Below are 22,253 nucleotides of genomic sequence, written 5' to 3'. Positions count from 1 at the left end.
TGAGATGTGAATGTGCCATACAATAAATAAAATAGGTCATTACAGTTAAATGGTAAGGGAATCAATCCCCTGTATTGACTAAGGTGGCAAATAGCATTCAGTTACTTTCACTTTTTTTTTTTTGCCAGTGGTAGCTTCTCTCTTTTACCTTGTCTTAAATATAGTTACTGAATGCTCATTTGCACATTCAGAACACAAGCTAAATGTTCATCTAATAATTTCAACTCATTTGATAAAATAATTTAATGTGCTTTAATGTGACATTGAGAGGTATGTCAATGTCAGTCCATGATCATTAGCCATTTTCTTTTATAGGAGATGGTTACACAAATCTTGTTTCACAATTGAAGGTTTCCAGCTCCAGGAAAATTCAGGAGTGTGTGCAGGCTGGGGTGGGGTGGGGGGAACCCAGGTCACTGCTCCCTGCTGTTTTCTATTGCCAGAAATACTGATCAGCCTTCATCCTCTTGGCTGGTACTAACCAATTCACCTGGTTCATGCACTTCTTTGAAAATGTTTTGTCTTTTCTCTTGAACAGGGTCAAAATGGTACTTTCCAGCTGTTCCTGAAAGGTCCTGATGCGCTGGCATTCTCAGTGTCACCCAGGCAGATTGCAAATGAAGGCACTGTGCAATTGGTAGTGAGTAATTCAAGCCTTGTGGATTATGAAAATACAACTACTATGACTGTGGAGGTGAGAAAAAGAGAAAAAAATAGATCCTTTGATTAAGATGTACTCAGAATTAACAGTTTAACATTCTTCCCTCTGAGCACTGAAATACACCTTAGACAGCCTTACTATAGGAGATCTAAGTGGGGAATATCTGGCACATTTGCATCTATACTCTGCAGATTTCAGACTGTGTGGAAACTGTGTGGTGGAACTGTGGGATTAATGGTGGAACCAAACTATCTCCATCTAGCTGCTGCCAAGGAAATGGCTATCCCTTCTCCACAGCTGTCAAGGACTGTAGATCTGAGCTTGGGACTGGGAAGGAATGACGAGCCATTAAGTGGAGACTTTGAGAAAAGATTACTTAGTCCTGAGAAAAAAGAAAGCACAAGAAAGAAATTCAAAACAACCCTGCTTTGATTCTGTTTGGTATAAGATGAGGCAGAGAGAAACTCTGACTGATTGTTCAGATTCTTCTATTCTACTCAGTTACAATAAAGAGCATTTCTGGCATCTCTGCTGTGCCTGTTTCTTGACCTTGCCTTTCTCAAAGGGCTGACAGTGGCTAGACAATGTTCATGAGTTTTGATGGCCCTGTCCTGTTCCTACCTAAGACAATAAGACTCATCTGAAGGAAATTCTCTTCTGATGATGAACATACATGTGACAAGACATGTGACTTCTGGTTTGGGATGGCTCTGTGAGTGCACGTCTCTCGCCTCTCTCCTGATTGAAGGGTTTTCAAACTTCTGAACTATTGGTCTGTGTGGACTTTGATCATCGGGTAAATAAAACTTTTCATTACATGTTTTGTTTTTAATGAGCTATTGGGATGGCAACTAGACTCAAATGTCCAACAGCTGGCTTAATTTCAGCTGCACCACTATCTGCCGAGCTAAGGAAGATGAGGGAGGAAGATTCTTCTACCAATTTGTTAAAAGAGATACTGGCTCAGGAACGAGTCTTGAAGCCAATCCAACAAGATCTGGCAGAGCTTAAATGTGATTTAACAGAGATGCAAGAAAAAATGGCTCGTTATGAAGATTGCTAGCTGCCCACAAGACGATTACTTAAGCCAGTCATAATACTTTGGATAAATGAATTACTTAGAGTCACAACTGTGCAGGAAAAATCTACCTGTCGTTGGCATTGAAAACCCTCTAAGTCAATCAAACCTGGCTGAATTTATGGAGGATTTTTTCAGGAAGCTCCTCCCTTCGGGAATGAACAGATTTTCCAGTCAATACTGATCATGTGATTAAAATTCTATTAACAAGAAGGAAGACTGGAACTAGTTCCAATATTATTGTGCAATTCCGTTGTACCACAAGAGATGAGACTGTACGTATATTTTGCCAGGAATCAGTAAAGTCACCATTAAAGTGGTGTTCTAGCCAAAGTAAGATATCAATTTATCCTGACTTTACTAAAGAAGTCTCTGAAAAGAGAAGGCTTTTCACAAAAGCATGAAGTCTTGCCAGATCAGTATAACTTCAATATTTCAGCGCTTTCCAGCTACATTCTACATTAATCATCAAGACCAGATTCACAGATCTGATAATCCTTTGAATGCAGAGGCCTTTATCTTACCTTTGAAATCTGCTGTTGGACAAGCCTGACTGTGTTTCATTTCATGGAATCTGTTGGGGGAGAAGTTTGAATTTGTCCCAGGTTGTACTAGAACAGCCATATTTTTTCAAAAGGTTCTATGCTCTTTTCCCCCTGTACTCCTCTCTTCAATTTTTTTTATGGTCAACTTCATGATAAAATGTCTAGGCATACACTAACTCTAGTGTTTATCTGTATACACAATATATTTGTCTAAACTAGTAAGTTTGAAATTGTTCTGTATTTTTCACATATAAGTAGAGAGGCGAAACCGTAGTGCTATCCCATTTGGGAAGTCACATATTTCTTTGTATGTTGTTATTATTATTATTATCATTATTATTATTTTAGGTTTCTTTTTAGTCTTTTTAAAATGTTACTTTTTTGCTGTTTTATTTTCTTGCACATAATCACTTCTTTTTCTTTCAAGTATAGATTCTATATATATGTAATAGAATGGTATTTGAATACGAATTTGAGTTTCTATGGAGGTTCTTCATCTGTGAGCAATACTAGAAAATATGATAAATATTCAAACATAGAAAAGTTCATTACTAGATATTTGTTAAATGGTACAGGTCATAAAATGAATTGGTATTGGCAGAACATTGATAAATATAGTGATTAAGGTGCTGGGCTAGAATCCAGGAGACTGAGAGTCCTAGTTCCGCCTCGGGCATGAAAGCCAGCTGGGTGACCTTGGGCCAGTCGCGCTCTCTCAGCCCAGCTCACCTCACAGGGCTGTTGTTGTGGGGAAAAGAGGAGGAGGAAGGAGTATTAGGAATGTTTGCTGCCTTTTATGAAAATAATAAAGGCCGGATAAAAATAAATAATAAAATAAAGTAAGTGGGCCAAAATAAAATTAATGGATGAAATTAACTAGTCTTAATGTAAAAGGGTTACAAGAATCTAAGAAAAAAAATGTAATCTTAGCATGTTTAAAATCATTAAGGTTTTTTGCTTATCTACAGCAGACTAATTTAATGGAACAGGATAAATCTCTATTAATGAAGGATTCGGTGGGACAGGTTTACCTCACAGATACGTGAGACATACACACATGAGACAAGTTTAGTAATTTGATGCTTTTATGTACCAACAGATTGTAGCAAATGATACCAGAAGGACAGTTGATTGCTGCTCTTTTGCCATGGTGACCATCCATCTTCTTGACATCAATGACCACAGGCCTGAATTCAGGCAGAGTGACTACAAGCTTTCCGTATTGGAAGAGAGTCCACCTGGTTTCATTGTAGCTTCTAGCATCACAGTAAGAAAGCTCCACAGCTAATTGGAGTCCAGGTGTTAAAGATGATGGGAATAGGAATAGGAAGACCTATTTTCTCTATGGCTTTATGACTGCTTTGCACCAGTAGGATATTGAGTTCCTTGTTTCTCCACATCCTGCACATAGAACTATTTAAATTTTTCTTCTATAGATCTAGCAATGACTGATCTGGCCTTCCGGCTTGCTATTAATCCATTTAAACCAATTACAGTATTTGTTAGTAGAAGGGAAACCTACTTGTACCCTGGTTCTCTTCTTCTTGAGCTGCAGACTGCAAATCCTGAAGAACCTATGATAAACAAATGGTTCCTTCCATTTTTTTGCAGGCCACTGATCCAGATAGTGGAAAGTTTGGAGAGATCACCTACCAATTACTGCCTAAGAGCATGTAAGTCTATTCAATAATTAGGAGAGAGGAGCAGAAAGAGAATTGGTGTCAGCGCTGTCTTTCTATGTTGGTGTGATCACACAATTAAAGATATGCTTCTTTGTCTGTTTTGCAGCCAATCAACTTTCACTGTGAATGCAATGAACGGTACAATATTTGTAGCCAATGGCAGTAAAATAGATTGGGGAATCCGTCCTGTCTACTATGCCACTTTGCAGGCAGTGGATGGTGATGGGCTGATTGGTTCTACCCAGTTGGAGATCACAGTGATTGACATCAACAACAAACCTCCAGTTGTGATAGGTTCCTACAACTTTATGGTCACGGAGGGCAACAGCATTGATGATGTCCAGATCCAGGTAAAACTAAAATACCAGCTTCCCTTGTCTACTGGAACATTTCCAAAATTAGACTAATAAGCATTTTCAAGCAAAAAAAAAAGCAATAGTTTGCTTCTTGGAAGAAGCAATCCTTTAACTATAGATTTTAAACTTCAAAGTTTACCTTTTGAGTTGAGATTATTTCATCTAATTGTGTCCTGTTTCTTCCCAACCCTACTCCAAAATTAGGTTATGGCTATAAGACTTCCTAATTTATTATTTAATGTATTATCTTTGTATGTTGCATACAGCCATATGATTGCCATGGAGAGTTGGAATGTGATATTCTGAGCTTTTGTATTTTTAAAGATAGCATTTGCAACCATTCTAGATACAGACAGGAACTTCAGAATGCCACAACTATAGGTCATTTAACCTCTGGACTCAAAAGAAAGAGGAATTCCTTCCATGCAAATGAGAACACATAGAACTCATAGCATTTCTATGCATAGGTTTTAAACAATTCTGGAATATCCACTTGTTTTAAGGTATATATTGACTTGTGGAAGCCTTGGTGGTCAGCTTGGTTGTTTCCTTGCAGATGTTTCATTGCCCAACTAGGTAACATCATCAGTGCGAGTGAGTGTGGGGTTTGCTCCCTGTTTATGTACAGTAGCTTGCCCTGCCAGTGTTGGGGGGGCTGTGGTTTTCTCCTTGGTAGTTTGTTGATTAGGGTATTGTTTTCTGCTTGCTTGCTTGTTTGTCTGGTGTTAATTCTTGTTTATCTGGGTGTTGGCTGCTGGAGAGGATGTGTTCTGGTCTTTTTGTTTCCTTCTTAGCTTTTTAATTGTCTCTTTTGAATGGTATGTAAATATGGTTTATCTCTATGTGTCTATTGATGGCTGATTTGTCTGAATGCCAAGCTTCCAAGAATTCCCTAGCATTTTTGGATTTAGCTTGGTCTAGGATGCTCACAGTTTCCCAGTTGAAACTGTGGTTGAGTCTGTCCATGCACTGTGAGATTAAGGAGTTTTCATCATGTCTTCTGACTGCCAGTTGGTGTTAAAGATAGACTCTGCCAGTCTTCTGCCTGTCTGTCCTACACAGTCACTGTTTCAGTCCTTACACTGTGTGTTGTAGATGACTCCTGTTTTTTCTTCTTGGACTATTGGGTCTTTTGGTTTACTTAAGATGTTTTGAAGGGCTTTAGTTGGTTTGTCTGCTACAGTGATGCTGTCTGGTTGTAATGGTCTGTTGGTTGTTTCTGAGATGTTTTTGATGTATGGCAGTGTTACCCTTTTCATAGCTTGTCCTGGTTGTGCTGTAGTGGGTTGAGTGGTCAGGCACTTTTTGATAAAGTTGCGTGGGTATCTGCACATTGTATCCACACACTGTATTGACTTGTAACAAACTTTGACTTCTGTGTCTGGTGAACAGCATCCTGGGCTGGGGTTACACATCATGTTAAGACATGGCTTATAAACCATAATTGGCTTGGTTCTCACAATATACCAAGCCAAAGCCAAACAACTCACATCATGGCTTAGTATGCTATGTGAGTCAGGCTTTGGCCTCTTCCAGGCCTGGATCTCCAGTCTAGTCCCCTATGAGGTTTGTGTAAGCAGCAACTAATGAGTTCTGTTAAAAGGAGTTAAAAAGTACCCAGCTATTTCCATCTAGGCCCCTGAAATTGTCACAGCAGGTAATAGCGATCTTGGCTATTTTAAAAAGCAGAATCAGATCTGATTCGTAGTTGGATGGTCTCTCCCAGAGAGACCAAAGGGCTGCAGTTTAGCCCTTTTGAAGTCTAAGACACCAAACCAATATACAGTAGATCTGCCATAGAAAAAGATGGGGACTTGCCATATAAAACAAATATGGGATAATTCATCTTCATATCCGTGTAAGACAACCTTCCCTAATCTGGTAGTTTCTTGGCATGTTGGGTTCCTATTTTGGCTACTTCATTGGCTACCCTGGATGACCAAATGCATCTAAAGGTCATCCAGTTGAGGAAGTTTGATCTTACTCCTAATCTAATATTAACTGAAACAAGGAAGAATAAGAAGTAAGAGTAAGAATAATTTTCTTCAATTTTCTTCTCAGGCCACTGATCAGGATAACCCAGAGACCAATAATAGCCGCTTGCATTTTGAAATTATACCTGGCAATTTCAGCAACAACTTCACTATTAATCCAGATACTGGAGTTCTAGTCAGCAAAGGGCCCTTGGACCGAGAAGCTATTCCTGTAGAGCTCAATGGGAAGATAGTGGTGACAGTGCTTGTACAAGACTTGGGGACCATTCAGTTGAATACCACTGTCAATGTCACCTTCACTGTGGAGGTAATCCTACTACTCTTTGCCAGGAGTTTGAGCTGCTTGGAGAAAGAGATTGTGGCTAATGCAAAAATAAAATTCTATTAAGGTAACATCTTGGTGGAGAAGGGGGTATGTGTAGAACAATCCAAAAATAGAATTTGCTTTTATTTTGCAGGAGGATAATCTTGGTAAAGGGGTTTCAATTTAAACAAATTACCTATAATTTTATATGGTATAACAACCCCCCCCATTGTTCTTCCTGTATTGCTGCCAGAAAATCCCCATGCTCTCATGGACATAGGATGGTATTGTTATAAGTACTTCTTCTCTCTTTAGGACAAAAATGACAATGCACCCAGATTCAACAGTTCGAATTATGAGTTCTTTGTTTCTGAAGGCTTGCAAGGTATGATTCATTGCATCTCTTGAGTCTGGATAGAAAATGAAACTAGAAACTATGTAGAAAATATCTTGGAATGATGCATACCTGATGGAAAAACCACAGCTACTGAGTTCTAAACAAATCCAGAGTGAGGAGCTAAACAGACCAACTACAGAGCTCTGCTGGATCAGATGAAAGGCCAGTCTAGTTGAGCGTTCTTTTCCTACAGTCACTAATCAGATGTCTATAACAAGACCAGAAGCTGGACATGGTGCAGTAGCACTTTCTTGCTCTGGTTCTCAGACAGTTGTTATAGGAAGCAGCCTGCCTTGAAACTACAAGCAATGTTTGGCATTAGGGCCAGCATTCATGGATTGCATTATCTTGATAGTCTTTGGGACAGGAAAATCTTCCAGTCCTTTCTAAACTAATCTTATTTTTTAGCCTTCCTTGAAGAGGGAGTTCTGGATTGAGTTTGGTGATATTCTTCTAATGTTTACCAAAGTTTTAATATATGGTATCCAGCACAGATCTGTACACATTTTAAGGGACAACATGATTAATAGAACATCATTGCATGTATAGGTTGTGCTATAATAAAATGTGGTTTGTTTGGCTTTGCTTTATCATGTAGTGAGAACCGCAAATTATAATTCATATTTCATTGCAAGGTTAAGAAATCTTGGTGGCCATGAACTGCATTTAACATAGGGCTGCAAAGTGGGCAGATGAGGCCACATCACACATATGAGAGGGTCTGCGGAGGGGTCTTAAGATTTTTATTGTTTATCCTGTGATTTGCTATTAAAGGGCCCACGCTACAATTTTGATGTGTTTTCCACTACAAAATGGCAGACAAGAGTGTTGTCACTTTTCTCGGTCAAGGCCAAAGAAGCTTGGTGTGCTTTGTTAACCCACCGAGTCAAGGGTTAAGCAAAAGTGTTTGGTAACATGTGCAAACCAAGGTATTTATGGCTTATAAGATTATAACTGGCATCTTCAAGGCCATTTGAAGAGGAAATTTAAATCACCTAAAATAGTGCATGAAAGGATTCTTGAGAACTAGTGGTAGGAATGCTTAGCAGTGCATGAAATTGGAGGCATAGGATAGCATTTGCTTGATTGGGGCATTGCCATTCATAAGGAAACTGTAGAGCTCTACTATTATGATCTGGGTGGAGAAGGGTGAAATATGTTTAACTACAATTATTCTAATTTTGATATTCTAATTCTATCTCAGGTATCTTTGTGGGAGATGTGGAAGCCAGAGATGCTGATCAAACACAAATTAACAACCGTATTTCATTCTACATTAATAGTAGTATAGGCTCAAATAACTTCCTGATTCACTCCAGTGCCCGGGGATCTGGCTGGTACCAGGGAGCGTTGTATCTAGACCCAGGCATTGCGCTTGACTATGATCAAATGCAGGAGAAGTTCATCAGTCTGATTGTAAGGGCTGAAAATTCAGACTTTGGGGGAAGAGTGGAGGTTGCCATTGCCACGGTGAGGGTGTATGTGCTGGATGTCAATGATGAGTCCCCAACCATTGTACCATCACCGCCACAAAACATTCATGTAACAGAGAATGAGAAACCACCTAAGTTAGTAGCTGTGCTAAAGGCTACTGATGAGGACACCAACCACTCGTTAGTCTTCCAGAAGTTGGCTATTGCATGTTTCAACAGCTCAGGCAGTGCAGGCAATATATGTCAGTACTGGTTCCACCTGGTAGCCAACGGATCACTTTTTGTGAATAGTTCAGATATAGACTATGAACTATGCACCCAAGTGGAAATCACACTGCGGGTTAAGGATGAGTCCACTGCAGTAGGAGACCCCTACAGTAGAAATGGTAAGGAACCTGGATGAATACCTGCTTTCACATTTTTTCTGTCCTGTGAGCTGTATACCCTTCCCCCATCTGTCCTACTTTTCCTTTACTACTAGATTTTTTTTTAATTCCACAGGAGTAATTTAAGTGTCTATAATAACTATGTATTCCATCCCTAGCATCTCGTAGAAGCAAAGCGTATCATATAGTAAAATAACTATCAAAACTGTCACTGGTACCTGATTCCCCTGGGGAATAGCTGATCATAAAAGAGGTTCCTACCATTGCAGTTTGTCACATGAGTGCAACTGGCAGCACAGCCCATCCTGTATTATGCTGGTGGCCTACAAATGGTCAGGGAATTAAAGAGCAATATGGAAGAGGAGGCTGAATTCTCTGCACCTGCCTTCTCCCCCTTGCCACTTCACTTACCTGCAACAGGTCTCCTGAAAGGGGAATGCTTGGAATCATAGCGCTGGAAAGGGCCATAGAGATCCAACCCTTGGGTTACAGAACCCAACTAGAAGAAACATAGTTCCACATATGCACCAAGATGGAAAGACCCTGAAACACCCACAGTGGAGGAATGGTTGGTGAAGATGGCAGAATTTGCAGAGATGGTGAAACCGACCTGTTTGATTAGGGAAACATTTGTCAGTGACCGGAAACCCTTTATGGACTTTTTGCTGAAAACAGAAAAAAATGAACTTGTGATTTATGGGTTTGATGATTTAGAGTGGGTAGAATATAGAAGGAAGGGAATGATGGTGTAACCTTAGAGAGAGAGGATAAAATATAAATGCATTTATGACAGCAGTGAAGATCAGAAGCAGATGGGAAGCACTTTAAATCTTTTTTTCCTTTTTCTCTTTCTTTTTTTGTCTGTTTCATTTCTTTACTATTTATTCGTCACTTTTCTTTTACTTTCTTTTCTTTTTCTTTAAACATGTGTTGTTTTTACTTTGTAAAAAACTCATTTAATAAAAATTAATAATATAATGATAAAAAAGATTGTTACAAAAAAGGTGTTCCACACAAAAAGACATACATAAAGGAACAATTGCATCCATTCTCTCTGTTCACTTGAGCTGTCTTCCTAAAGACCTCCCATAACCCTATCTTCCAGCTGTACTAGCCATGTTAGGTAGGGATAATGAGAGTTGTAGTCTGGCACATCTGAATGTTGGGGAAGGCTGCTGTGTGTGGCTTTGGCATTGCTGAATAGAGGTAAGGTTCTGCCAGTGCACAGGTGCCTGCAGCGGGAAAAGGGAGCAAGTGACAAAATGTGTCACAGTTCAAAACTGTCTCAAGTTAATTGTGTCCCATGTTAGGATGCAAGAGCATAAGGATAAAATTTGCATCATGACATCACACCCGTATGATCATTTCGATGTAATCTCAGTTTGCTGTAGACAGTTGGGTGCCAGTGGGCTTAATGCCCCAGACTTGTTTATCTCAGTATACTGTTTGCCTCTTAGAAAGGTGGCTGCAAAAAAGTACAACCACAGACCATCTGATCCTAACAACTTCACAGATGGAGGCTCCTCACACCTGCAGAATGGAAATATCAGCACTAACACTAAGACATTTTAGATAAATGAGGAAGCAACATGAGCTACTGGTGGGAAATGTGAGCAGATCTATTTGAACAGATTTTCTGTATCTATTTGAACAGGGTTATGGCTCTAATGTGCAGGCTCTAGGAAGACACGCAGAGCTGTTTTGAACAGTGACCAGAGCCTGTTTATTTGTGGCTTCTTTTTTTTTTGCAGAGACCTTGATAATCTTAATTGATGATGCAAATGACAACGCACCCCAGTTTCTTCCTGTCGATGAGACCTTTGGTAAGAGCAGAACTGCAAGACAAGTGCAGCCGCGGTATGCCTTCACTGCCCCCTAATGGATGGGTGGTGATAAGACTGCTTTAAGGATGCTTTATTCACTTTAGCCTGTTCAAATAGAAATTTGTCCTTGGCTCAATTGCAGGGGCATCCATCTCTATGAGATGATAACTGATTGTAGTTCTCAGAAAGCCTCCCCTTTCACTGCAAGGCTGACTTCCTCCCGCCTATGCATTCCTCTTTCCGTTAGCCAACCATAAGGGGAACACTCAGCTTTCTGGCTAGGACAGAGGAACACCATATTGGACGGCCAGTCAATGGGTATTGGTAGAGCATATACTTGGGAGCAGAAGGCAACAGCCTCATTATAATGTGATTTGGTAGTGAGCCTTACAAGAGAGCAAGACCCATTGTGTTTTGCTGTTTGAGTTCATTGATCTGTATCTGGTACTTCATTGCAGTAATAATCCCAGAAATCTCTCCGATAGACCTGCCGGTGGCTGTGGTCAAGGTAAGATTGAACAGTATGTCCATTTGGCTGCAAAGATTTCCTGCTTTTTTAAGGAATTGAACTTGGTAGTCATAAACAGTGCAACAGGGGCTGACAATATTTCAAAGTCCATCAGTATTTCTTTCACCCTTCCAGGCCAAGGATCCTGATTCAAATGAAAACGGTGTGATCACATTTACCATCTCTGAGGTAGTTTTTATCCAGGACAATGGACCTGAGCAGAAGTTTTATGATCTTTTCAAAGTGACAAAAACAATAGAGAAGGGTGTCTCTGTTGGAAGCATCCAGTAAGTGATGGAGTTCTCTTCCTTGAAAACTTTGAGAATACTATCTTGTTCACTTTAAGTAAATGCAGGGCAGATATGCTAACAACCCATCTTTGACCTCCTTGTATTTACCAGTAAGATCTTGAGAATATTTGGATAGATATGTTTAATAGACCTCTTTAACCCAAGGGACATTGCAAAACATGGAGATAAAACATGGGGATAGAGCTGGCTTTTGCATCAATATATTGCTGCAATGCTTTATTTCCACATGCATACTTTGAACATACCCATAGTGTTCATTGGGGGTCACTAATTGGGCAGGGAGAAGGAGAGCTTTGCCTTCTAGCACATGTAAAGGCAGCTAAATAGAACATTCAGATAATCACTTAGCTAATTGGGGCTTAATGTTTTTGGTGGGGCTGCTGATCCTGAATTTCACAGAACAACTTCAATTTGGTGCCCTCCAGATGTGTTGGATTACAGCTCCTGCTGTTACAATTAGGGGAGGTTGTCATAAATGCTGAGTGACCATCTGGCTGCCATTAACACAACATACTAAACCCAGATTTTTTTTTTTATCCATTCAATCATGTCTGATTCTCAGAGATTGCCTGGACAAGTCCCTGCAGTTTTCTTGGCAAGGTTTTTCAGAAGTGGTTTGCCATTGCCTCCTTCCTAGGGCTGAGAGAAAGTGACTGGTCCAAGGTCAACCAGCTGGCTTTGTGCCTAAGGTGGGACTAGAACACATGGTCTCTTAGTTTCTAGTCTGATGCCTTAATCACTATACCAAACTGGCTCTAAACCCAGATTAGCAAACTGCAATCACTGAATTCACATAGCATACTATTTCCCAAATAATAAGCTTCATTATGGTTTAATAGAATAACCTGGCTCACACAACATACAGCTCTAATGGCTGGGCTCTCATAACACACTGGAATGCATCTCACACAATCTCATTTTAGTCTAATCTATCATATTCTGAAAAACAAACTTCTAAATTATTGAAATGTTAACAACAGGATACAACTGTGATGTGGTCTTTGGCAACATCCAACTTTCTTCTGATGCTACAATAAAGATTCCAATTTAGTATATGCTTTGTTTGGTTTTTTGATGAACTATCCCAAAACTTGAAACAGAAGCATTAAAGCCACTAATGCAGAAATACTTCAAGATGGAGGAGGGATTGGGCAAGTTTATTTCAGGGTAGTGCAAGTGGGATCGAGAACATGCTTCTCTGATGCTGCAACACCTTCCGTTCCTACAGAATTAAAAGCAACCTTAACAGCGTGCTAAAGGGTCGCTATCAAGTGAAAGTGGAAGCCAAAGACAATGGAAGTCAAGCACTAAGCAGCTTCACATCATTGGATGTAAGTTTGTTTTCTCTCCTGGCCAGCTTCCATCCACAGAGTTTTCATAATGTCTGATCTCTGAGAATGATCATTTCTCTCCTTCTCCAGATCTTCAGTGTGGATCAGAGCTATCGTACCAATCTGAAATTTGATACCTCCTTGAAGGAAGTGCAGACCAGTTCAAATGAAATCAAACGGTATGGCACCCTCTCCGGCTTACTAATTGGTGAACTCTGAGGCAGGACAAATAGAAACTTCATAGAAAGGTCATTTGCAGATGGAACAAGGAGGGAGGAACTGTTATTTACAGGACTCAAAAGCTGATTCAGAAGCTGGCTTTTTGAGAGCAATTTTTTTTTGCTTGAAAAATGGAAATCTCCCAGTTTTGAAGGCAGGGGAGAGATAGTCACAGGTGCAATAAAAAAGCACAAACCACAAATCAAAGGAGCAGAGGTGGTCACTGCCATGCAGAAGTTCTGTCTCATATTCCTTCACAGACTGTTATTACTTCCTTGATACACTTTTCAGTCCCTTGTGATGCCCTGCAGTCAGAATATAGGTGATAAATCTTTCCCCATCTTGTTACCCTTCAGGTGTATTAATCTATGCACTATGCATCTTCCAATCATCCTGTTGGATGAAGCTGGAAATAAATTCTAAGGGCAATGATAACATAATCTTTGTTGTTCTTGAGTCTGCTTTTAATTTTTAATTTTATTTATTTGTGTCTGTGTGGGCACATTTTATACTTAAATTTTAGCCCTTTAGAAGATTGTACTGTAGTTTCTCACCCTATCACTGCATAAAAAATGGTGCTTCTGTCTTGTTATGCAGAACAAGGCAAAATACAATATCAGTTTACAAAATAAAGTACAAACAGAGCAGTGGTATGTGTGTGCGTGCGTGCGTGCGGATGCACTTACATAGGCATTGACTCCATAGGTGAAGGAGATGCCATTTAGCTTTTGGAAAGCCATTCTTAAAACAAATACTGAATTTATATATCACACTAAACCAGATTTGCTTAACCCTGGTTTACTGAATGCACAATTTACTGGATTTCACCTAATGTGCTAAGCTATAAACTATGGACTAGAAATCATAATGGTGGGGTTCACACAACATGTTGAGCCAAAGCCAGACAAAGCACATTATGTCTTAGTGCAATGTGTGAACAGCAGCAGCTAAACATATGCAAAGTAAACAGTTACTGTTATAGTTGTATCAATTTCAGCAACTTAAAAGATGTTAAAACATTTGGCTAGGATAGAGTAATACAGGTAGTCCTCATTTAATGACCATTTGTTTAGTGATGGTTCACTTATGACGGTGCTGAAAAAATTGACTTACAACCGACTGTTACAGTTGGAGTCACATGATCACTCTTTGAGCGCTTGGCAACCAGTTTGCATTTATGACCGATGTAGCATCCCATGGTCATGTGATTGCCATTTTTGACCTTCCTGGCTGGTTTCTGGCAAGCAAATTAATGGGGAACTGTGATTTACTTAATGATTACGTGGTTTGCTTAACTAATGCAGTGATTCACTTAATGACCACAGCAAAAAAGGTCATAAAATCAGGTCAGATTCGCTTAATGACCACTTTGCTTAGCAACCAAAATCCTCAATTGTGGTCGTTAAATGAGGACTACATGTAGGCACTTTGTGCATCCAGGATTCTAGAGGTTTCTTGCTCAGAGTCAATATCTTATGAATTCCTTCAGATGTTTTCTAAATCTAGGTGCTAAAGATGGCTGCCCCCCCAAAACTTATCTTCACTGATTCCATATCCATATTTAAAATGTGGTTCTGAATTATCGTTCTTTAGTGACATAAGTCTCTCATATTTTGATGGTGTAGAGTAGACCATATGCCAGAGGGGATCAGAGTATGCAATGAAATGCCACTGTGTAGTACTGATTCTACATTTCCTGAGCATTAACAGGGTTCCCTGCAGTGCAGTTGTGTGGGCTATTTAGCATGGAACCTTGATGATAACGTGCCTATTTTATGCTGCTTCCAGAATTCTGAGCGAAGCAACTGGATCAACAGTCTACATAGCAGCAATCTATACAGATGATTTATCAACCTCCAAATCTAACAGGTGATTTGAACAGAGGGAAGCAATGGGAACGAGGAACTAAGTGGTGTTAAAAAGTATATGAAATGCCTGCTAATATCCCTTCAGTCCATCTATCTTACATGTCCTTTTATCTTCTGCAGGGCTCTGGAGAAAACTGCAATGGATGCCTATTTTGTTTACAGGAACGGCACAGCTCTGACTGGTGATCGTGTGCTCATGTAAGTGCCAGATTGCTATCCAGGGGAAGGGGAGGAACAGAGGTGGTCAAATAAAGTTCCATGTGGAAGGCTGGCCCACTCAGCTGTTAGTGTGACACTGGAAAAGGAAGTGTTTCAATTAAGAGGGAAAGGTAGGGACCTTTACATGAAGCAAATCTTGTCCCTCACTTCCCCCCACCCTGATAATTTTAGCCCAAGAATGACCCCACAACTTCTAAAGCAGCATTTTAGACCTGGTGCTTCTCTCCCTATCCCCATGTAATTTGAGCCTGGGGAAAACATCTAGGGGTATCAGTGTATATGGAGCTACATGGGAAAGTTTGATGGAGCACACAGGAAAAAGAATGCAGAGGAAGGTTGAGGTTGGGAAAGCAACTACTAGGGGACAGCTCAGCATAATGGCACAGAAAAAAAGCAAGAGGGGCTGCAGAGGCACTGAGTAAGAAGTTGGAAATAGACTTTTTTTAAAAAAATATTTTATATAACTCATGTTTAATTCTATTGTAGTTGCAAATACCAAACAGCTCTTGGAAAACACTTCCTAATCATCCTCAAAATATATTTTCTCCAGGTTCATTCGAAGAAATCCTGAGCAGTTGGAACAACTTCTCCAACTTGGCTTGTCGGTCATTGTGAGTGTCCTTTTCCTACTAATGCTTCCAAGTTCAGAGGAGTTGAATTTGAAAACAAAACAGAACAGAACAGTGGGGATGGGAGCTGCCCAAGGCTTGTAAAAGATCTTTTAAGATGGGAACATCCAGGGCAAGATATATGACCAGGAAGGACAACAATTTTCTGCCAGAAGTGAGCAAAACAGCTAAGGGAAGCCATAGAGGTGACATTTCTTCACCTGGAGAAATAGGCATCCAGCAAGAATGGGGCATATGCAACCTTATGCTACAGCTTTTGCAATCCCTTGTTATTAGCCATGCTGGGTGGCAATGATAGAATTATAATCCAAAATTTTTAGAGGGCAATGAAGTCAGAACTACCATGGGGAAGTCCTGCCTGTAAAAAGTCCTCTTTGAGTCAAGCTTGGCACCTGATGGCTTCTTGGACACATGGATGTAATTTTCTTGACAGCACTATGGAAGAAGCCCTTTTCTGTGACTTTTTTTCCAACTGCCCAGCCTAGTCTGCAGCATTGTCCTCACTCAGCAGAATCATATTGGTTGGTTATTATAGAAGCTGTAGTCTAAACATCTGGAAAATGCTAATTTGGGGGAGACCGATCTACATCTCTACTTGCTGAGCCAGTATAACACATTTGTATATTCCCAGGGCCCTGGGGATGTGAAAGAACCCAAGAAAGAGATGGAGCTGTTGGGTATTATTATAGGGTTGGCTGCAACTGTCCTCCTCCTGCTCCTCCTTCTGACTGGGACAGTAATTGGCATGAGGAAAAGGTACAACTTCCCCACCAACTCAGTTTTCCAACTTTTTTCTTCTATTCCTGATCAGATACTGTGTGAATTAATTGTACCAGGCTTTTCCCTATGGTTGCAAGACCTAAACTCTTTTACCATATTACACTGCCTCCCCATCCTTAAAAGCCAGTGCAGCTGCCTCCCTCAGGTGGTCTATTCCTCTGCCATCAAGGACTCCCTTCAACCTGCTTCTCAAATTAGTACAACCAAGAGTTCTCCCTGCTCTCTTTCTTTATTTTTGCAGTTATACAAGGAAGTTGAAGGCACTCAAAGCCTTGAAGGTGGCTTCAAATTTCTCAGCAGATGGAGTGCAGCAGGGATCTGCTGTCCCTGGGACTAACAAATACAATGCAGAAGGGTAAGTGGGTTTTTTGCATGGCGAGCTGTTTGCTGCACTAGAGAGCGCCAAATCCAGCTTGTGACAGATAAAATGCATGGGGCCCCGAGTGTGTGCGGGGACCCACTTTTTGGTTGTTTCAGGGATTGGGTTGTTGTTTCTCAGCTGCCTGTATTTTTAATTTTTATAATGTTTGTTGTTGTTTTTATTCCATTTTGTGTTTGCCACTCAGAGCCACTTGTTGAGATAGGTAGCTATACAAATTGGATAAATAAAGTACGAGTAAGTTTTAAGTTCCTGCTTCCTGGAAGCCAGCTAGCCCTTTCCACTGCTAATTTTCAGTTATAAAACTCCATTGGTTGGTCAGATGCTATGCTGAATTTCGATATGGAAATATACAACATCTTCAACCAACCAACCAACCAACCAACCAACCAACCAACCAGCTGATGTGACTAAAATTGGAGACTTTGGAAATTATGGCATGGTTGTGTTATTGAAAAGATATGGAAGTGCCTGAGAAACGTTTTAGACCATTTATCACTCTCTGGGAAATATGAAATCTTTCTCTCTGAAGCTTCAAACCTGTTATAGGATGGTGAAATTAAGATAGCAGTTGCTCATTGCTTGGATGGAAGGTAATCCACATTGTGGAAAACCACAGTTTTGTACACTTTGCGTGTCACCTTGGCAGTTGCGAGTAATGGTGTATCACTTGTGGCATATACAAGAGTAGTTATAGGGTATGTTGTTTGCCAGACGTTGTATTATGGTATTCTCTGCTGAGCATAGGATTAGATAGGTTACATTTCTGAGGGGTGAGACACTCACCTGTCAACCACTCTTCTGTAGGGCTAATCCTGTGCTTGGTTTCTCCTTGGACCCTTCTGTGGACCTTGGCTTTGAAGAAAATGCCAGCTATGAAGTGGCCAGGTAGTATGATGATTTTCATCTTTAATTTCTCACTGTTTATGCAGAATCAGATTGTGATTATGCTAATGCGACTGCTTTACTCATTCAAGGCCATATCTCATATTGTTCCTGAAACATCTTTGACCCCACTCCCCCACCCCCAAGTAAATTTTGTCACTGAGGTGCTGAGTTTTCCAAATGTATTAAAAATTAGATACCATACTGTCTTCAGAACTAATGGAGACAATAAGGGGGTTAGGGAGACTTGCAGCTAGAGATGACAAATAGCTCTCAGGCCAGTCAAGCTGCCTTCTATATTACAGCCTGAACTCTCTGGATGAAAATATGGTTGATGCTCCACATGACTCAATTCCTGCTGAACTGAAGGTGAGACACTTGTCACTACTTTATTGCACATTTTTTGGATGATGATTTTTTTTGGGGGGAGGGAATCTATCCTTCCTTCCAAGTAAATATATAAATAAGTTAACCTTTTTTCTACTTATAAGGGATTTTTTTTTAACCTATAGGGATTTTCATATATGGGAAGTATTAAAACCAAATTGCCCATCTTTAAATTCCTGGGTGGTACAGCTAACCCCCCCTTTCAGCTTCTGCTATCTTGATTTGTGATTAGCACACCCAATGAGCAAATGGAAATTATCTGCTGCCCTGTCCTTTGTCTGTGGAGGCTTTTTCTGTTTTGGGCAGAACCTCTGCCCTGTCAACCAAAACATCAAGGACTGATAAGTAAGCTGGATTCACACTTTGTGCTAAGTGACAGATCACTGAGCAAACCACAGTGGTTTGGTTCATGCATATCATAAACAATGGTTTACAAACCACAACTGTTGATTTCTGTAACTCACAAAGCCAGCACTTAAGAAACAAGGTTTGTGGTTTAGCCCAATCTGTTCATGAAGATCAGATTCCCAGTAAGGGGTGAAACAGATGCAGCTATATCTGCACACGTACAGTATGCCTCTGGTTTACCCCCCACTGTTGATCTGATCTTCATGAAGAGATTGGTCTTGTGGTGTTCAATTTTATATCACTTGTCATTAGGTCTTTCCAAACTCTGCAAGAAATGGCATGAGAAGCCCACCATATGTTCACACAATCACATGCACATTCACAGCCACAGGTTACACTGTGCTTGGCTTTTTACAAGGGTACCAGATGGCCAAGTATGTGTTTGAAAACAGAGAGTGGAAAGACACACATTCATCTGTTGCGCTGGGTTGCACTCTAGAAGGCTAGTGTTCTGGAGCAAAACCGCCAAAAGAAAATGCTTTTCACACACTTACAACCTTCCCCAACCTGGGACCCTCCAGATGGGCTAGGACTACAACTTCCAGAATTTGTCATCGATATAGACAAAAGGCTAGAGATTCCGGGAGATGCACTCTCAATCTGTTTGGAGAGCACCAGGTTGTAGAAGGCTGTCCTGTAATAAAACAGAAGCAGCAGCTTCAACAATTGTATATCCCCATGTTTTTGCTATAGATCTGCTGTTGGAAGTATCTTCCAGCTCCTACGTGTAAGTGTTGAGGTACTGCACTCCAGAATGTGGGCTGGTGGGTAGAAGAAAACAGTACAGGATGTGGCCTCTTTTTAATTAAAAAAAAAAAAAGATCTCAGGTCTTAAGACTGACAAAGCCTAGGATATGGTGTCCATATTGTGTGTCAATCCAAAAATACTATATCCAGCACTTGTATCGCATAGAAACCATAATCTTTAAATATCATATCACTCTTTCCAGCTGGACAAAGCAGATGCTCAGTGTGAAAGAAACAGCTGGGAAGAGCCCTTGAAAGCTGCTTTAGACAGTCACAAGAAATATAAGCCACTGCAGCAAGGGCACTCCCAGCAGGCACTTCCAGTCTTTGGAAAACCTTCCTTGGATACTACAGACTTATGACAGCACCCATTTCCTTCTGGCAAAATGATGACCCAAACTTGTATAACAACTCTGACCTGAAGATGCTGGAATACCAATGAAATAAATGATAAAAACATTAGAATATTGTCTTCTCTGTTGCCTGAATCAACTCAATGTCTGCCCTTTAAACTGTACCAGTTCTGCCCTAAACTAGAATAAAATATCAGACTGAACAAGATCATGGAACCAGAGAACTGGAAGAACACCTTGGGCCATTAGGCCCAGCCCCCTGCTGAGTGCAGGAATCCAACTGAAAGATATACTGTATACATGTGGCTACTGTGCAAAATTGTTATGGTATTCAGTAAAACAAAATGCTTCAATGGAGACAAGGCAGAGAATAAAAGGTTAGTAAAAAGCCGCTGGTAACCAGTATGGTATAATGATTGGAGGTACTGGATTAGAAGCTGGGGCACTATGCGTTCTCCTCCTGCTTTAGGCATGGAAGCCAGCAGGGTGACTTTGGGCCAGCGACACACACTCAGCCCTAGGAAGAAGGCAATGACACACCATGGTTTCTAATGTTGCCAAGAAAATTGCATGGGCTTGTCCATGTTGTTAGTGGGAGTCAAGACTGATGACTTGAAGGCACTACTAGTCTCTGGGCAGAAGCCTTCACTGTCCAAGTTCTTGTCATCCCATCTCACCACTGCTGGAAAAAGCATGAGTCTCTTGCTACTTTTTAATCAAACATAAAGCAAAGATGGCCAGATGATGGTTTTCATGTGAATCTCAGATATCTTCAAAAATAATCCAGCACGATTGTCCCTCCCCCCCCACTTCTTAGAGCTTCTGCACAAGGAAGCACTTAAAATGTCAAACTTTTTATTCCCATGCAGAGATCTCTAAACCTTTCTTATTAAGATGCCTGGAAATGGGCTAATGGAACTGTGCCAGCAAACACACATTACTTTCTAACAGGCACAGTTGTTTGTATGTGGTTTCAGTTTTTGTTTCTCTAACCATGTATGGGTCTTCAGGGTTGATAGGTGGTTCCTCTTTGGGTATCATAAGAAAACACATAATTCTTAGCCTAGTATTCTAATTTTACCGGCAGGAGAAGGAAAAACACTTGTGGGATTATTTTTTTTTAATTCCTGGTATCAGTGTAACTTGTAGGCTCAAGGAAAATAGGAATTTTCCATTTTTGGGAGTCTGTATAAACTTGAAATGCTGGCCCAATTTAGAGTATCTTACAAGCATGACATTTGCAATTCATGACTCGAACAGAGGATAAACTTGTAAATTTAAGAACCTTCTTCCTGAAGGTGGCAGAAATCACTGTTTTCCAGCTCTTTCTAGAACCTGCCCAGAGATCACTTCTGAGAGCCCTTCAACACAATTTTCACCATTCCCAGCAGGGAGACTATTCAGAACTTCAGCCCAATAAAAGGAGACCATCCCTTTCCTCCCAACCCCTTGACAAACACAAAGAAAGCTTTTTGAACAGGAAGTGCTGATTGTTGGGTTGGGTTTGTTTGGGTATTTTGGAGAAAATTTTATTATCCAACAGCTAGGTTTACAAGTGGTACCCTAAAGATATAAAGAAAGGGAAAAAGAAACCAAAAGGCAAAATTACTCTTAACAATTCAGCGTTGCTTGGTACTATAAATCCATATGGCACGTAAACACCATACTGAGAACAGCACACAAGGCAGGGCATGGGAAGGTCCTCCAGTGGTTCTGTAACTTTCCCCTGCATTTCTGAGGAGAGGGTGAAGTGCATTGGCCATAGCCTCAGCAACCACTTCCATTCTAGACACACTGCCAAGGGGCTGTAGATTTCACCGCACATGTTTGTACTTCCAGGTTGGATGCGTCCCCCCACTTCCTCTCCCACATGTCTGAATCTCAGCTGAATGTGCTGGTAGCAGAAACCCTGTGCCCATGCTTATCATGCTGTCTGACCTGCAAGGCATGTGAAACCTCAAGACAGACTGGCTCTGCGTCTTGCACTCAAAGGCTACTTGTGAACACTGAGCACTCTAGGAACCTAGGACTGCAGCTGGCTGAAGGATAATTCCATCCTCCAGCATGTCTTCCAAAAGCCCTGCTTCATGTATTGAGGAGAGCCTGCCAGCCCCAAACACTTTAGGAATAGCTTTGTGCAGGCAGTGCTGTTGCTAAGTCAGTGCGGCACTTCAAAATTTCCCCTTTTGCAGCTGGGTGTATCAAATCTAGTACTAACATTTGCACTTCAGCAAATGCCTGCTAAAAGGTGTTACAAGCCTAGGCTTTTCCACCAGCCAGATGCCCTCCAACAGCAACTCTAGTTGGAGATGATAGACGGTATCTCTGGAGAGCACTGGGTTGGAGAAACTGGACATAGATTCTCTCTCTTGCGCAGGAAGCAGACAAGCAAACTGTTCATCTGCTTGCACTGGTTTACAAAGGCTTTAAAAGCTACTTAGAGGTGAACACTCTGCAGATGATAGTTAGCCTTTGTTGCCTGGAGACAATCCAGCATTCAGGGAAGCTTTTCCCATGCATCAGAAGGAAACACTCTTTTGCATCATGGGAACAGAATGCGGCCTGGCTTT

The 22,253-nt window shown here is 40.7% G+C and overlaps 1 protein-coding gene across 1 annotated transcript in view; it reads left to right on the top strand.

The window, feature by feature from the left end:
• The window catches only part of CDHR2 (cadherin related family member 2), a 48,223-nt gene extending 28,434 nt beyond the window's left edge, over positions 1 to 19,789 (top strand). Inside the window, exons 13-32 of the mRNA XM_063292118.1 lie at positions 539 to 694; positions 3,384 to 3,551; positions 3,896 to 3,957; positions 4,073 to 4,316; positions 6,384 to 6,623; positions 6,936 to 7,005; positions 8,222 to 8,836; positions 10,588 to 10,659; positions 11,118 to 11,167; positions 11,303 to 11,454; positions 12,707 to 12,809; positions 12,900 to 12,988; positions 14,817 to 14,897; positions 15,017 to 15,094; positions 15,666 to 15,726; positions 16,376 to 16,500; positions 16,766 to 16,879; positions 17,711 to 17,791; positions 18,094 to 18,157; positions 19,534 to 19,789. Of these exons, the coding sequence (XP_063148188.1) occupies positions 539 to 694; positions 3,384 to 3,551; positions 3,896 to 3,957; positions 4,073 to 4,316; positions 6,384 to 6,623; positions 6,936 to 7,005; positions 8,222 to 8,836; positions 10,588 to 10,659; positions 11,118 to 11,167; positions 11,303 to 11,454; positions 12,707 to 12,809; positions 12,900 to 12,988; positions 14,817 to 14,897; positions 15,017 to 15,094; positions 15,666 to 15,726; positions 16,376 to 16,500; positions 16,766 to 16,879; positions 17,711 to 17,791; positions 18,094 to 18,157; positions 19,534 to 19,692 (2,784 nt within the window). The 3' untranslated portion in view covers positions 19,693 to 19,789. The remainder of the gene's footprint in view (positions 1 to 538; positions 695 to 3,383; positions 3,552 to 3,895; positions 3,958 to 4,072; positions 4,317 to 6,383; positions 6,624 to 6,935; positions 7,006 to 8,221; positions 8,837 to 10,587; positions 10,660 to 11,117; positions 11,168 to 11,302; positions 11,455 to 12,706; positions 12,810 to 12,899; positions 12,989 to 14,816; positions 14,898 to 15,016; positions 15,095 to 15,665; positions 15,727 to 16,375; positions 16,501 to 16,765; positions 16,880 to 17,710; positions 17,792 to 18,093; positions 18,158 to 19,533) is intronic.
• The last annotated feature ends 2,464 nt before the right edge of the window (positions 19,790 to 22,253 follow it).

This window comes from Candoia aspera, chromosome 2 (assembly GCF_035149785.1).
Source record: "Candoia aspera isolate rCanAsp1 chromosome 2, rCanAsp1.hap2, whole genome shotgun sequence".
NCBI classification, from domain to species: Eukaryota; Metazoa; Chordata; class Lepidosauria; order Squamata; family Boidae; genus Candoia; species Candoia aspera.
The sequence above is the reverse complement of the archived record's forward strand: the minus strand, read 5'-3'. Positions and strand labels throughout refer to the sequence as shown.